Source organism: Montipora capricornis, chromosome 3 (genome assembly GCF_036669925.1).
Source record: "Montipora capricornis isolate CH-2021 chromosome 3, ASM3666992v2, whole genome shotgun sequence".
Taxonomy (NCBI): domain Eukaryota; kingdom Metazoa; phylum Cnidaria; class Anthozoa; order Scleractinia; family Acroporidae; genus Montipora; species Montipora capricornis.
The window spans coordinates 15,366,817-15,381,816 of record NC_090885.1 but is presented as its reverse complement, the minus strand read 5'-3'; the positions used below and the strand labels follow the sequence as shown (position 1 = coordinate 15,381,816).

General features: G+C 39.8%; 2 protein-coding genes and 1 long non-coding RNA gene across 3 annotated transcripts in view; 1 reads left to right on the top strand and 2 right to left on the bottom strand.

Moving 5' to 3' along the window:
* The window catches only part of LOC138042380 (uncharacterized), a 34,149-nt gene extending 32,458 nt beyond the window's left edge, over nt 1-1,691 (top strand). The window contains exon 4 of the long non-coding RNA XR_011130988.1: nt 1,039-1,691. This is a non-coding gene — a long non-coding RNA (uncharacterized lncRNA). The remainder of the gene's footprint in view (nt 1-1,038) is intronic.
* Nucleotides 1-15,000, bottom strand: part of LOC138042379 (schlafen family member 13-like) — an 87,782-nt gene that overhangs the window by 51,781 nt on the left and 21,001 nt on the right. The gene's annotated exons all lie outside the window — the stretch shown is intronic.
* Nucleotides 9,451-15,000, bottom strand: part of LOC138041719 (schlafen family member 9-like) — a 14,404-nt gene continuing 8,854 nt past the window's right edge. Inside the window, exons 3-4 of the mRNA XM_068887451.1 lie at nt 10,278-11,245; nt 9,451-9,788 (exon numbers count right to left, since the gene is read on the bottom strand). Of these exons, the coding sequence (XP_068743552.1) occupies nt 9,451-9,788; nt 10,278-11,245 (1,306 nt within the window). The remainder of the gene's footprint in view (nt 9,789-10,277; nt 11,246-15,000) is intronic.

Genomic DNA, 15,000 nt, shown 5'->3' with positions numbered 1-15,000 from the left:
AATTGACGCAATCCGTTGTGAAATCCGGCCTTTTTGTGTCCAATAGACCTAATCGGCTAACTCAATGTTGTACCCAATTCAAACCCTTTGGGAATAAAACGTTTAGTTTCAGGTATTTCCATATCATTTAAATATGAATGCTACATTATCATGCAAATACAATACACAAAGAATCTTAATCTCGGGAGATTTGAATTGGGTACAACATTGAGTTAGCCGATTAGGTCTATTGGAAGTCAGTAGCCTTTCCTCTGTTGTCCAAGTAGAAGGACGTACCCGACAACACCTACCCGTCGTATGAGAAGACCCTTTATGAGACCGCGGATGTTCTTCTCTCGCCAAGGTCAGGAATAAATAGACAGCACGAAACCGAGCAAGTTAGGGGAGTCTTATTCGGCCGACCGATTGTGGTGATGATGATGATGAGCCACTCCCACCCACGATTTGGGCTTTTTCAGGTCCCTTTCTGTTCGAACGGTCATTATTCTTTCTTGTGATTGATGAAATATAGCTTCAATGTCGCAAAAAAAGTCTAGCGTTTTGGTAGTTGATTTGTCTGCGTGCCTGTGTACTTAAAAATGAATTTGCTCATCTTAAGACGTTTCTAACCCCTTCGCGCGCGATGTCAGAGCTTGTTTGCTCTGCACCAATAACATCGCTTTGAAAACTAACACCTGCGTTTGAATCTCTGTTCCCACCTCTCTGGAAACAAATCTAAAGCTTATAAAGCTCATATTGCACGCCACCTGAATAAAAAAATTGATACGTATATCTGAGGATTGAACTAATCAATAAGACATCACTTCTTCTTTAACTCTGAGTTTCACGCTTACGCAATCATCAGACAGATGATCAGTCTGTCTGATGATCGCGTAAGCGTGAAACTCAGAGTCACAGAAGAATTTATGTCTTATTGATTAGTTCAATCCTCAGATATACGTATACTACGCTCTGCGAAACGCATCGAGCACTCTACCGTAAGGATAGACTATACTCAAGATTTAAAAAAATTGATATAAATTCTTTTTTAACGTCAAGTTGCAGATTTTTATGAAGAAATTACCAAGGTTGAATCCATAAACCCACTTCGTACGCTACACAATTCCATGCCACTGAAAGAAATGGACAGCTTTTTTGACAGAACAGCTGGTAATCAACTGAGGACCTCGTCACTCCCGTAAATACGCCGTCAAGAAAACCTGTTTCCAAAAAACTGAAAGCTTCTGCTCGAGCTACAAATCCCACACAGTTAACAGAGAAATTGTGTTCGGCTGGAAGTGAGGATATAGAGGGTATCACGGAATTGTTGAATGAAGGGGTTGAAAAACGAGACACGTAAAGAAACGGTTGTAGAGGCTTTGGTGCCAACAAATATTTAAGTTACTTCACGGAATTTAGTTTATGTGTCGGCAGATTGTTGGTTAGATTGTTTTTTATTTTTAACGGCAAAAGTATTTATTATTTAAGGATAGCTTTTTGGAAAGGTATTTTTTGGAGAAAATTTGAAAAAAGGGCGTTGTCTTTGTACATCTGTGTAGCGCAAATAAATTCGCAGTGCTCAGCAAAGTTAGTTTGCAGGAGCCGGCGTGTGATTCAAAAACTGTTTAACACTTCACTTCCAGTCCGTGACTTTGATACCCATTCTCGTCCTGTGCAAAATTGATATAAATTTCACGATTCAATAAGAAGTAAAATATATATATATTTAGGATTAGTCAACCAGAATACAGTAAACACCCGCATAAAAGAACCTAGATTTTTCCAAGTTTGGCTAAATAGGTTCTTATACGAATCGTATTTACAGTACTACTGTGCGCGAAGCGCGCCAGCGGAGCACCATGGGTACGATTTTTTTGAAACATCTAGCCATGCGAGGAATTTTGGTTATGAAGTCACGTACGTCGGTCTGTCCGCCCGTACAGACTGTCGGGGTGGAGGTGGGGAGGCAGGACAGCCTCTGGGGACGGGAGTGTTACGGCAAATTTCCTTGGCAGGAAATTGCGTGGCAGCGTTGCCTTTGGCAACCCGCGTTTTTCTGGCGGGAAATCATATTAGCGACGAGCAACGGGATAAAGAGTCGATTAAGAGCAGAAAAAAGCACGAGAGAAGAGGTGACGAAATTTGAGAAAGTCGAGGAAGGAGAAGAAGAGAAATTTCCAGAGAAAAATAGAGCGAGAGACAAAACACTTATTTACAACGGTTAGATTTCACGTGAAGCTATGACCTTTGCAGTTATGAACGCAATTTTTACAATTGCGTAGAGAAGCCTGAAAAATTCAGGACTTCAACGGGGTTTGAACCCGTGACCTCGCGATTCCGGTGCGACGCTTTAACCAACTGAGATATGAAGCCACTGACGTTGGCAGCTGGTCATTTGATGGTAGATGAAATGGTATATGAAATGAGCGTCGCACCGGAATCGCGAGGTCACGAGTTCAAACCCCGTTGAAGTCCTGAACTCTTCAGGCTTCTCTACGCAATTGTAGAAATTGCGTTCATAACTGCGAAGATCATAGCTTCACTTGATTTCATATCCGCAGTTCATATGATTCATTTCATATACCATTTCATCATTGGTTAGATTTCAGGTAAGCTTAAGGAGGCTCGAAAGGTTTTTGCGTTGCTATAGTGTTTGGGAAACGATGAAATTTACCGCCCGGGGCGCAATGGCGCGAGTTCGGGGAGCGATGGCTCCGGTTGTATCATGCGGGGTTCTTATCAAGTGCTTTTTCTGCTATCCCTGGGGTATGCACATTTGTGGCTACGAAGAAGAAAAACAACATAAAACGGACCTCGACTGGTTTTATGACGTGGCATGCCTATGGCATAAAAGAGCTTTTTTATTTATTTAACTTTGCCCCTAAAGCTGACAGAGCGCCACAACAGCTTGCGCCAATTACTGTGGCCCCTTTTTTACCCTCCCAACCATGATACACAACAGAAGGCAGACCACAACACCGGGAACTACGAGCCCTACTCTTAGTGACAAGTGTGTGGGTTCTTTTACGTCCCACAGGATTATGAACATTGAAGGGTTATGATACGGGGCCTACCGTTTATCGTCCTTATCCGAGAAGACCAGAGAGTCTAACCATTTGCATATGTAATTACAAAGGCAGCACTTTCTCCTCAGTTATTTAAAGACCCTGAGTGTTGCCTGGCCGGAGTTGAACTCACGACCTCCCGCGTGACAGCCCGGTGCTCAACCAACTGAGCCACCGGTGCGCGGTAAAACATATCCAAAACGAGGCACAGCAACCGAATACTGGAAATAACCGAACTTGGTGATAGAATTCTAAGTCGAAACTTCTCCTTTTTCCTGCTTCGTTTTCTTTCTTAGTGTACTATTTATCTCTCAATTCCTGCGTGTGACCTCAGTTTAATTCTGTAGCAATCTTTTGTTTTGAAGTGGGCATGAATTGGCTCGCGATCCCAAAATCATTAGGCTTTTGCAGACAAAGCTCAATTGTATGCCCAAAATGGATCCATGCAGTGCCGGTCTTTCAAATTAAACATCCCTTCTACATATGCGATCAACCAAATTTTTCTTTTTTCGAGTTAAATTTTCAGTTCTGAGTGCTAATTCGGAACTAGTTCAAATACTTATGTGATATCAAAAGTTTGAACCGGTGGTAAACAATGTCAATTGGCTCAATAAATAAGTTTTTGGTAAACTAAAATGGTCAGTTGAATAAAATGTTTTGAAAGAAAAAGGATAGCTGCCTTCTTCACAACTATTTCAGGGCACGTTTTGTTCTCCATTTCGTGTGCGTCTTTACCCACCTTTCAGGGTCTAGATGGGGGGTCCTGATCCCGCTTTCCCGCTCCTTTTTTTACGCGAATCCCGCACTTTGCTTGCATCCGACTAAAACAAACTTAACTCTGCTGTGTGCTCGTCTGTTGATTTTTTACTTGACAGTTTCAATTAGACAACTATTAGCCAGGCACACTATATAGTTTGATTTGAAAGGAGACACCACTTAGCGGGCGACTAGTTGAATCGCTTTCGCCGCTAGAACGTTGATTCAGGTCATGACAATTTCACGATCTCCCGTCAGACGGGTAAAAAAATCCTGCATCCCGTATCCAAAATTTGGCGAGTCGCGAGAAGCAGTGAAATCCCGAATCCCGCACCATATCTTGGTAAAATCCCGGACCCCGAAAATACCGTACCTACTTTGTTCCCAAGCAAGGAAACCCTTTTCTTTCTTGGGCAGTAAGGTTTCCGCCCCTCAAATCGAGGATACCCGTACGCCCATCAGGCTAGTCTCCAAACGTCATGAATGGTGGCGTATTCCAAGTCCGCTTCTTTTAATATACGTCAACCTCTTCTTCACTCGTGAACTGATCCAAACTGGCCCTAAGGAGCACTAGTCTTTTGTTTTACTAGCATCATCCTCAATTTTTGCTGAAAAGGCATGAGCTAGAGTCATACTCATACAAGGGAAGACTATTCCAAGTGATTCCAAAACCAGACTAATCGCGTCAATTGGACTTGAGATAAACTCAAAAACGCTAAGAATTCAGTGGAAAAATCAGCAGAAAACTTCTCTTTTCTATCTATTGCTACCTGATGTTCAGAGTTTCCCATCTCACTGACATTTTCTTCGCCGGGTAGTTTGCATTGAAAGGAAATTTGATGCCTGTGCTTGCCCAAGTGTAAACCTTCCTTCTTTGAGTTGAAACAGCGTGCTTCGTGTTTCTAGTGTAACTTCGGGTAATTTGGATACAATTTAATTCAAGAGTGGGACAAACGTCTACAACATGTGATTTTTTTTAAAAAACTCCAGGAGTCAATAGGTTAATCTAAGTTCATAAAGAAACGTGCGACAAAACTTGTTTCAAGTAGTATATACAACATTTATTTTTCTTATTTACACCTAAAATTAATTGGCCAGGATACAACAGCAGCTAATAAACTAATTTGACATTTTTAAAAAAATCTAATTTACAATAAAAATCTGACGTTTTCAAATATTTCTTTTCAAGAAACTACAAACAAAAGTTGCTTAAATGTAATTATAAACATCTTCAAATATTTATACTTAAGTCAATCCAAACTCTTTATTTACAATATTAGTTTCTACCGTTTCTTACAGACAGCCATAATGCTGAAACACCTACAAAATATTTACACCCTATTATTTTTTCCTAAATTTGAGGTTGAAGCACTTAACGTTGTCTTCAGTGTGAATAATAGCGCATTACGGAATACAATGAATACCAACACGTTACAAAATACCCAAAAGTATATTCAGACATAGTTAATAGAGGGGAATGGTTATGAAACCCGACAGCTTTCTTTGTTGTAGGTTTTTGTTCTCTCTTTTGGCCTTGACCGTGACCAAAACACAATAGTTGTTTACTCCGTACTGAGGAACTAACCAATAGAAACGTGTTGGTTACGTAATTCATGCATAGTGTATAAGCGCAAAATAAAAGATTTTGCACGGTCGTGGACTTTCCAACCTAAATCTTGGCATCTCTGTTTTCTCCTTTGATGTTTGCCGAGCTTCCTAACCATTCCCCTCTATTAACTATGATTCAGAAGATCAACTATACTCTTGGCTGAGATCCATGCCTTACTTGAATACAAAAGAAGACTTACATGCAGCCAAATACTAAACTCGTGTGTCTGTTGTTTAGTTCTGTAGGCAATGTTTGAAATCTAAATTGACTATTGAATTTCTCTCCACATCAGCAGAACTGTGCATGACCTTGGCGATGTGGTATCCAAAAACAACCAAACAAACAAAAAGGGTTAGATTATGCTCCTTCTGGGCGACTCTGGCAAAGAACATGAGTTTTAGCAATCAGACTGTAGACGGCTGACTACGTCGTTGGTTGTACTCGTTCAAAATTACAAGTTTTACCATTGCGCGAGTTGCGCTACAATAAATAACCCGTTTCTGATAACTTCCGTAAGGCCGCGAGTTCTGTTTAAATAGGTTAACAAGTACAACAACTGGTCTTTCTAACCCGCTGTACATGCGAAAAGTGCTTACTACAAGATTTTCTGAGTCGCTTTCTTCAGCTTCGACAACTTTTCTAATTTTAAGTTCACTTTCAAGATCTTCAAGTATGGAATCTTGTTTACTGTAAAGGATGGTGATATCTCCGTCAATGTACCCTTCAGTGCAGAGGAATTTAATGACTTCCCTTAAAGTAGACACCTCATTACCTTTTTGGTATTTACTTACCCAAACTGTTTCTCCTTCAAAATCATGCCCCATTTCTAGTTCATTAAATACAGCGTTATCGCGAAACCTTTTAGTTGCGTAGAGAAAGATTCTTTTAGAATTTCTTATTACTTTTTTGAGACGAAAAAATGGCTTTTGCTGTTTTTCAGGTGGAATACCTGTTGGAAAGCCGTGATGAATTTGTCTGTTGTCAATGAAGAGCCACAGATATCCAGGATCAGGATCATCATCATCATCTGACTGTTGGCGAACAAGCCTCCTTGCTTTTTGTAGCCAATTTTCTTCTCCCGGTTTTCGATCTTCAACTCTAAAACTTTGAACCTCATCCATCATAACATGTTTGACTTTGCGACGATGGTATTCTCCCATCATCATGAACCTCTTGTGACACAGACATTTGCATATTTGAAGCTTCCTGAAAATCAAAAGAAAAAGAGTCAAATATTACTGTCGAACTCGGAAAACGGTGTAACGCGTGATATAGTTTACGTCATACAAACTGCGGCGTACGGGGTTTTATTCACGAATTGTTTGTGTCAAAAACCCGAACGAGCGAGTGAGGGTTTTTGACACAAACGAGTGAATAAAACCCCGTACAAAGCACATTCTACGTCGTGAACTGTTTATTACACATAAAAAAAAGTCTCCGCTTACGAGCCAGAAGGCTCATCAGGCCGGCGCTTATCTCCGGTTTCTGTAGCATGAAGCGACTAGGAGTATTTATACTCCCCCCTGGATGGGATGCTAGTCCATCGCAGGGTTACCCCCAGCTTTACGCCGGTACCCATTTATACACCTGGGTGGAGAGAGGCACCGTGAGAGTAAAGTGTCTTGCCCAAGAACACAACACAATGTCCCCTGCCAGGCCCCGAACCCGGACCACTCGATCCGGAGTCGAGCGCACTAACCATGAGGCCACCACGCCTCCCACCCCTCCCTTATTACACATAAGACGAGAATTTTCATTAAAATAGTTTTCCGAACGAAAATTAAAAGCAAAAACTCACTAACAATAGAACCAAATGCAAATTTAATTTAGTTCAATAACAAAGTACGATTTGCACGAGATGCACGAGTGATTGGCATGGAAACGCCTTTACGCTATCGTTGATTGGTTATACTTCCACATGTGAAATAGCTGTACGCCATTCTGATTGGCTGTATAAGCCTTTTCCACATGTGAAAATAAAGCGTATAGATTTGTACAAATGAGCCTTATGGAATAAAATTCTCGTGTTATGTGTAATAAAACTATTTATGGAATGTTATTTTTCCGAGAGGAAAAGTCATTCAGACGAGAGATAACTGTAAGCAGCAACAGTAATTAATTTGTAGTTTTGTAGTTTGCTTCTTTGTACCGATCTCCCCTGATTGGTCATAATACAATGAACATTCCAAAATATGTCAGATGTTCACAATTTTGTAACTTTGACATTAAAATTGTTATGCCGTATAACCCAATGTAGATTACTATACCATGCTTTCTTTCCAAGTGAAGGGAAGGGGGACATGTGAATCAAAGTTGATGGCAAAGTAACCAACATTTAAGTAAAGAATAATTTACATAAAGTATTCAAAAGTTGTTCTGCTGCGTGTCACTAATAACTTATAGCTAAAGTAAAACCTGTTTATAAAAAACAAAAATGCCAAACATTTTTGTCAAAAAAAACTCTGACGTTTCGGGCCTAGCCCTTGTCAGTGGATGACGCATTTGACATGATTTCATTCACTAAGTGGTGAAGGGCAAACCCTGAAGGGTCGTGACTTTTAATGAAAATATTTGGATCTTGTTTTCATTAAAAAAAGGTTTACCGAACATTCAGCGTCTTATTCAGTCTAGCAATTACTGACATAAAATCCAAACTTCAGTCAAATGAAATCTATTTGAATTTTTGTCGTAAACTATGTAAGCGGCTTTACTTTCTTGAATTACCTTATTTGTTCTCTGAGTCCAATGTTCTCACAGACAAAGAGAATCGCGTCCTGTTTCAGGTCTGGATCACGGCGACGAAGTTCCCTAATTAATTCGACGGCTACAACTGTCTTTCCAGATCCAGCGGGACCCTTTATCCACAATTCTTTAAACAGGTCGCTTTTTTTATATAACAGTTGGAACTGTTCCTTGGTCAGAAGATTGAAAAAGCTGACTCCTTGTGCGCTGGAAAGGGCAGAGGGTACTTCTGCTAGCACAAAAACCAACGATTCAAGAATTTTTTTGATCTTTACACGGTGAAGCTTGAAATCCACCGGGTATCGGCTGTCCGGACAAATCTGACGGATCTGTCTTTCTGTTGCTTGGCAAGGGACAACGTGAGGCGTGACATAAAACTTCTCATTACAGCCTCCCTGTATTACAAGAATTTTCTTTAAAGCCTTGGCGGTAGTGAGGCTGTAAGAAAGAAGCCCCTTGTCTACTCTGTCATTGTCGCAAAGGGTAAAAAGATGCAGTCCTCCCAGCTCACTGTTGAAAAGAAGTAGGTTACAGATAACATCATCCACTGGAAGGCTTTCCCCTTGAACGTCATTTTTGTTGCTCACACAGGCACGCCATGGAAGGGACCCCACAAGAAGTGCACGGCTGCGACCGGTTGAAAACATTTCTTGAATCTGCTTTACGACTTCCTGTGCTGCCTTTGGAAGATTTTGTACAAAATCTTTGGGCGAGACTAGGCATCCCGCTTCAAGTTGGTACACATTGAGAGAAATAAAAGGAAAGAAGCTTGTTAGCATGGATAATAGTATTTTGTGTGGCTTAATGACAAGCCAAGGGGCATACACCTTATTCCAAAATGGCCGCCATTTTAGTATACTTTTGTTTCCATGCAAATTGGCCCTTATGGCCTCGTTCAAGGTTAAATATTCTTTTGAATTTTACGTTTGAAACCGAGGCCATAAGGGCCAATTTGCATGGAAACAAAAGAATACTAAAATGGCGGCCATTTTGAAATAAGCGTAAGCATGGTAGCAGTAGCTCTTGTTATTCCCTTTTCAAAATAATGCAACTCGATCTACGGTAGTTTAAACTGGACATCATGAAGTACGCACCACAAAGGCTGCAATGTATCATACTTTTTTGGGTCTGTTTATTAACAGTCCCTCTAGTTTTTTTATTTATTCCTTTTTTTTTTTACCCTAAAATCGTTGGGTCATAACATTCGATCGCCAAGACCAGCCTATTCCTGTTGGTGGCTTGGTGATCGAACGTGACGACGAAACAAGAATAGCGCAAAAAAGAAAACAAAACAAAAAGTTAGGGAATGTTTACAATCCTAAATTCTTGTTTCAACTCCAAGCTAGGAATAAAATACAGCAAAAACATATTACTCGCAGTTCTCAAAACCGACGACTTTCTTCTACAATGATGACTATTTAAGTTTTTGTCTGTCAACTGATCGTCTGCATGATGTATTCTGCACAACTCTTTGAGCCTCTGTACAAGCACCGACCTTTTAAAAGGGCATTTGTGTCTACTAAAGTTACCTTTAAGGAATTCTTTTCTAATCTCCTTAGCAGAACCTTCAACAGTCAAGAGAAGTCCTTTGGCGGAAAGCGAAACAGAGGCCATCCTGTTACACAATTCTTGTACATCTGTTAAAAGAAAAACAAACACTTTCAGGGTGAATTACAAAATATTCTAATTAGGATAAAAGTAAATATGGTGACCATATATTGTAAAGGACTGTTTGAACGGGCGATTTTTGTTGCGCAACTCAATTCCATTTTTGTCGCGCTGATGTTGTAACGAAGTTGCTGGGATTTTATCGCGATTTTAGTGTCAACTTTGTCCGTTCAAAACGTTAAAGCGTCTTTTTGGCAAAGTTGTACCTTGCTCAAAAGTTAAAATGCCACTTAAGTTCACCGTGTTTCGTGATTGCATCTCAAACAGCAGCGATAAATTGCACTAAACACTAAAATCGCGCTTGTGTAAACGGGCCTTGACGTATAACCACTTTTCTATTTACAGCTTACTCTGCAAAACTTGGATTTTCAAAAATTTCCTTCTAGAACTTAGATATATCAAGGGTTTTCAGAAATCTCATTTGCCTCTGTCATTCTGTGTGCTCTATGTTTTTTTACCTCTTTCATGTGGCAGCATATCTGTAACAGATAACATTCTTTTCTTCCACTCAATAAACTTCAAAGGGGAAATTGATTGATGTTTTCCATCATCCTCAAGTCTCAATTCATAGGACTTCGGTTCCTTTGTGAAAACACCACCTTTTATTCCTGCAACATAGATTGCTATAACGAAACAATTCTCCTTGCCTTCGACTGGAAGGAATTTTATATCCCAGAAATCTTTCTCACAAATGCAAGGCCATTTCATTTCTTTAATAATGGACTTGACACGACTTTCTATGTCTTCTTTACTGTTTTTTTGAGAGCTCATGTCCTGTCCAAGAACGGTGCCATCATCTCTTACTCCAACCAAAATGATTCCACCACTGCAATTGCCAAATGCTGAAATTTGATCGACAATTTTTTTACGCTGAGTTGTGCCGTGTAACAATGGATTTTCTGAGGAGAAGCATTTGAACTGTATTTGTTTTGACTCATGGAAGTCCAATTTCTTCTCGTAAGAAAAACTTTCTGGTAATGAAGGAAGTTCTTGTATAGGAATTCTACAAAAATCCTTTCTCTTTCCCAATGGTCTCTCCTGCAACAACCTAACAGATTCTTTAAATGAAGCTTCAGTCTTTTTGGAATCACTGGCCAAAAACAAGTTACAATCCACAGTACATAAATGACCTAGTGCCCTAACGAACAAACGGATTAAATCCTCCTCCACGACACGATCAAACACCGCAGCATAATCCGATGGGTTTATCATGGCATCCAGTTTGCTCTCAAAACCCTGCCAAAATGTGTCCAACTGTTTCTGTGGAGATTTCAACTCCTTAAAGTTAGCAATTTTCATGTGCAGAATTCCACCACCAGAATTGAGAAGTGCACAAATCGCTGGAAGAACATCACGGATACCACTGCCTCCAATTGTAATTGTCTGGTAAAGAATGTCTTCAGCAAGACTGCCATCAGTGTCAGGCCTAGGAACAGTAACCAAAAAGCACATTAAATTAACTCTTCAATTTGGTTTTAATAAAAGATACTGTATGTTTGAAAAAATTAAGTTATTAAATTTTTATCTAAACATAATATTAAAAAGTAACCAAAGGTTTCACAAAGGTTTGGTTCCCACTAGCAACACAAGGATTAAATACAATCACCTCAATTCTTGTCGTCTCAGAATCATGATTAATTATCAAGTAATCAACAATTAGTATTATGAGCCTAACCTTCTCACTATAAAAATAACCAGTGGAATTTATTAAGCAATGCTGTTCAGACCTAGGGTTCACTTTCTTCCTGACTAAAATGAACACAACTAGTGGAATTTGTCTGTTGTGTCCTTCAGAGATTTACAATACTTGCCACTTTGGATTGCTTTGTTAAACAACCAAATCTAATTATCAAAAGCAAAAGACGAAATCCCTTGACATGAACATTATTAATATTATCAATACAATAAAGACCAGTACCCTTGTGGTAAACTTTCAAGTTTGATAGCAGATTTAATGATGCTACATTAATCAGAACTTTAATGATGCTATAATGTTCAGAACTTATCAGGTCTAATAACTTTCACTGGCTATGGTAGGTTTCAGTTCATCTTTCTGTGAAGCGTGTACCACTGACTAGTAATTAGGGAACTTAAGCAACGACAACGGCGACGGGAACGAGACGTCACAAATGTGCATATTCAGTGGGCAAAAACAATAGCTTTGCACGCCCTGCACGTGTTTTTCACTTTTGTCCATTTCTTTGCCGTCATCAGCAAAACAACAACGTGAAATAGTCAAATTTTAGGTTTTAAGGAGAATGTCAGCACTTGACGCTAAAGTTTCATTTTCTCCCCTAAATTAAGCGCCTTTCCGACCAATGTCATTTTTGACGGACTACCCAACCCTTGTCAAATAAGAAGACTTGACATTTTTACAATGTGATTACCAGAACGCGAATTTATATTTTGAAATGACGTTCTCGGTGACGTCGCCGTCGCCGTTGCTTAAGTTCCCTATTATGTAGAGTGCACGGTGAAGTTTCGCATGCCCTATGACCTGTCAAAGAAACTGATTAGTCAAAAGTACATTCTTCCAAGAGTTCAGAAGGGATTGACATTGCCTTAATATGCTCGTGGAAAAACATTTCATCCATCTGGCAGAATTTACTGGCTTTGAGTCAATATATTACATGTGGTCGAGTTTACTCTACAGAGGAAATTAGAGAATACTTTTAGCATTCTAGGGTCATCGTTTTGGAGGTCTTATTCATGGGGCCTGAATTTAGCAGCTTCTATCTCAGGTCCAACATGGGTTGACTGCAAGCAGTGGATTAAATTGAATAAGTAAATATTGAGGTTTCATGTGTTCATGCAAGATAAATTTCTACTCAAAATCATGTCTCCGAGTTACACTTATTCATGTGCATGCCTAATGACTGAGTTTAAAATGACTGATCACTAATATTTTTCTTTTCATTATGTATCAGATTTTATAATAAAGTTTCTATATAACGCACGCTCTCATTGGTTTAAACAGCGTGCTTTATGAGTCAGAGTACAAAGCACGGAACAAACGAAAGCTCACGCCATCATCCGCAGAAATGGCAGATGAATTTCCGAATTTTTCCTTGGGTATTATTGAAACTGTCAGTCAAAGGCTTGCTCAGATATTCTGTCAAGTGCTTTGGATGGAAGACCTCAGCCGTCGCCTGGTTCAGCAGTTCTTTCAAGCTCAGAAAGTCCTCACACTGGAGTTCTTCATTTACAAAATTCCCAAGAAGTTTTCAGATTCCAGCTGCAAGCAATGAACAGTTTGTTTTCCAATTGTCATGTCGGAAACGTGCAGGTTTTCATGGGCAACAATTCGGCCGGTTTTCACTTAACTTAATTATTTACATGTAGATCCTCTTTTTTGCTGTTTCTTACGGACTGAAACCGAACATACAGGCACTTGTTTTTCCATAAATTCGAATTTTGTATGATTTCTGTTAAGCCACTTTCCAGTTGATTGATGTTTTGACAAGCCTTTGTTTCATTAATCAATCAAATAATTTTAAACATTCTTACAAGCTCTCTAATTGGTCCAAATTAGTGTTCTCAGTTCGCCACAAGCATCGCTCGCTTTGAATATAAAGTAGAATTTTTGAAGAAAATCACTTGTTCTTTATCATAAAACAAATAAAGAAGCCTTGACTGTGCTCTGTTCTGTTGTAAACCACTTAGGAAGCGGCTAGAGCACTGTTTCCGCCTACACTTCTTTCGTGCTCTAGCTGCTTCCTGCGTGCTTTACAACAGAACAGAGCACAGTCAAGGCTTCTTTATTTGTTAATTACGATTATATGCTTCTGATGTAGTGTAAACACAAAATCATACATTCTTAAGACAAAATCAAAACATACTTTATTCATTGCATTCTGGCCAATGCAGTCTTATTTCCAGTAATTTGCATTTTGTGACATTCTGTAGGATGGTCTCCATACCATTCACGTAGCTTTAGCAAGTCTCAAATGTGTTCCCACAAGATCATGACAATCTTATGATTACTATTATACTATGTTGCTAGTGGCAACCAAGTCTAAAATTGTGCTGTACTTGTAAGTCCACCAAACTCAAAGAAAATTAAATTTATGTGTGATGCATGATTAAGAAAGGAAAAGAAAGGAACTTTATTTAAGTGTCTAGTCGTTCTAGCGCTGAAGCACTAATAGGGGACACTGTAAATTGAAATTAACAATTAACACAAATCAAGGCAAATTTTCGCTTTTGAGGAGAGGGGAAACCAGAGTACCCGGAGAAAACCTCTCAGTGCAGAGTAGAGAATCAACAAACTCAACCCACATATGACGCCGAGTCTGGAAATCGAACCCGGGCCACATTGGTGGGAGGCGAGTGCTCTCACCACCGCGCCATCCCTGCACCCTAAATTAAGAGCTGAAGATGTGTACACCTTATTGTGTAGCATGGGGCCTGAGCCTGATTGGGGTCGGGCATGCACACTTTTAGTAGACTTACGACTCATGTTACTTGTGTTAGTTTTGAAAAGCGAATCAAACGTTGGCAGTGTCATGGCCTGTCCCGTTTGTGTTACATTTGGTGACAGTGGTGTGGATTTTTTTTTTTTGCCATGGAAGATACTGTGAAAGCTTTGGAAGGGAAAGTGGTGAAGCTCCAAGTGAAATTTGGAAAGAAAAGTAAAAGTACAGCTGGTGCAAGCGGCAGTTTATCAATCACTTCGCATCAAACCAGAGAGCTACTCCGCGACGTCCGGTGAAAGTTGGGTGGTTTGGATACGGAAATTCAAAAGTATTGCAGCCCTTAACAAGTTGAGTCCTGAGCTTCAAGCTCAAATATTGCCCACCTACCTGAAACCCCTCGCCGAACAAACAGCCACCTGGACGACCATTGAACACATTCCAACAGATCGATTTCATCCTAAGGGAATCTTATCAAGTACACATTTCCACTCTACAAGCCAAATTAAGACGTACTGACGAAGATCTACATCAACTGAGGTGTAACATTTCTTGTCTTGTGGAGCTGGCCTATCCAAATGGCACTGCCAGAGATTTGTTTTGGGTGCTTTGAGTTCTATCATATTGCACAAGATGGTGTTGGATTGGGGGCCCAATACCTTGGATGAGGCCCTACCGGCAGCTCAACGATATGAATCAAATAAAAAAGTGCTAAACAAAAGAAGACTGCTTGAGTGCTCTCTTCAACGTCTGGTGATCAGGAGAAGTT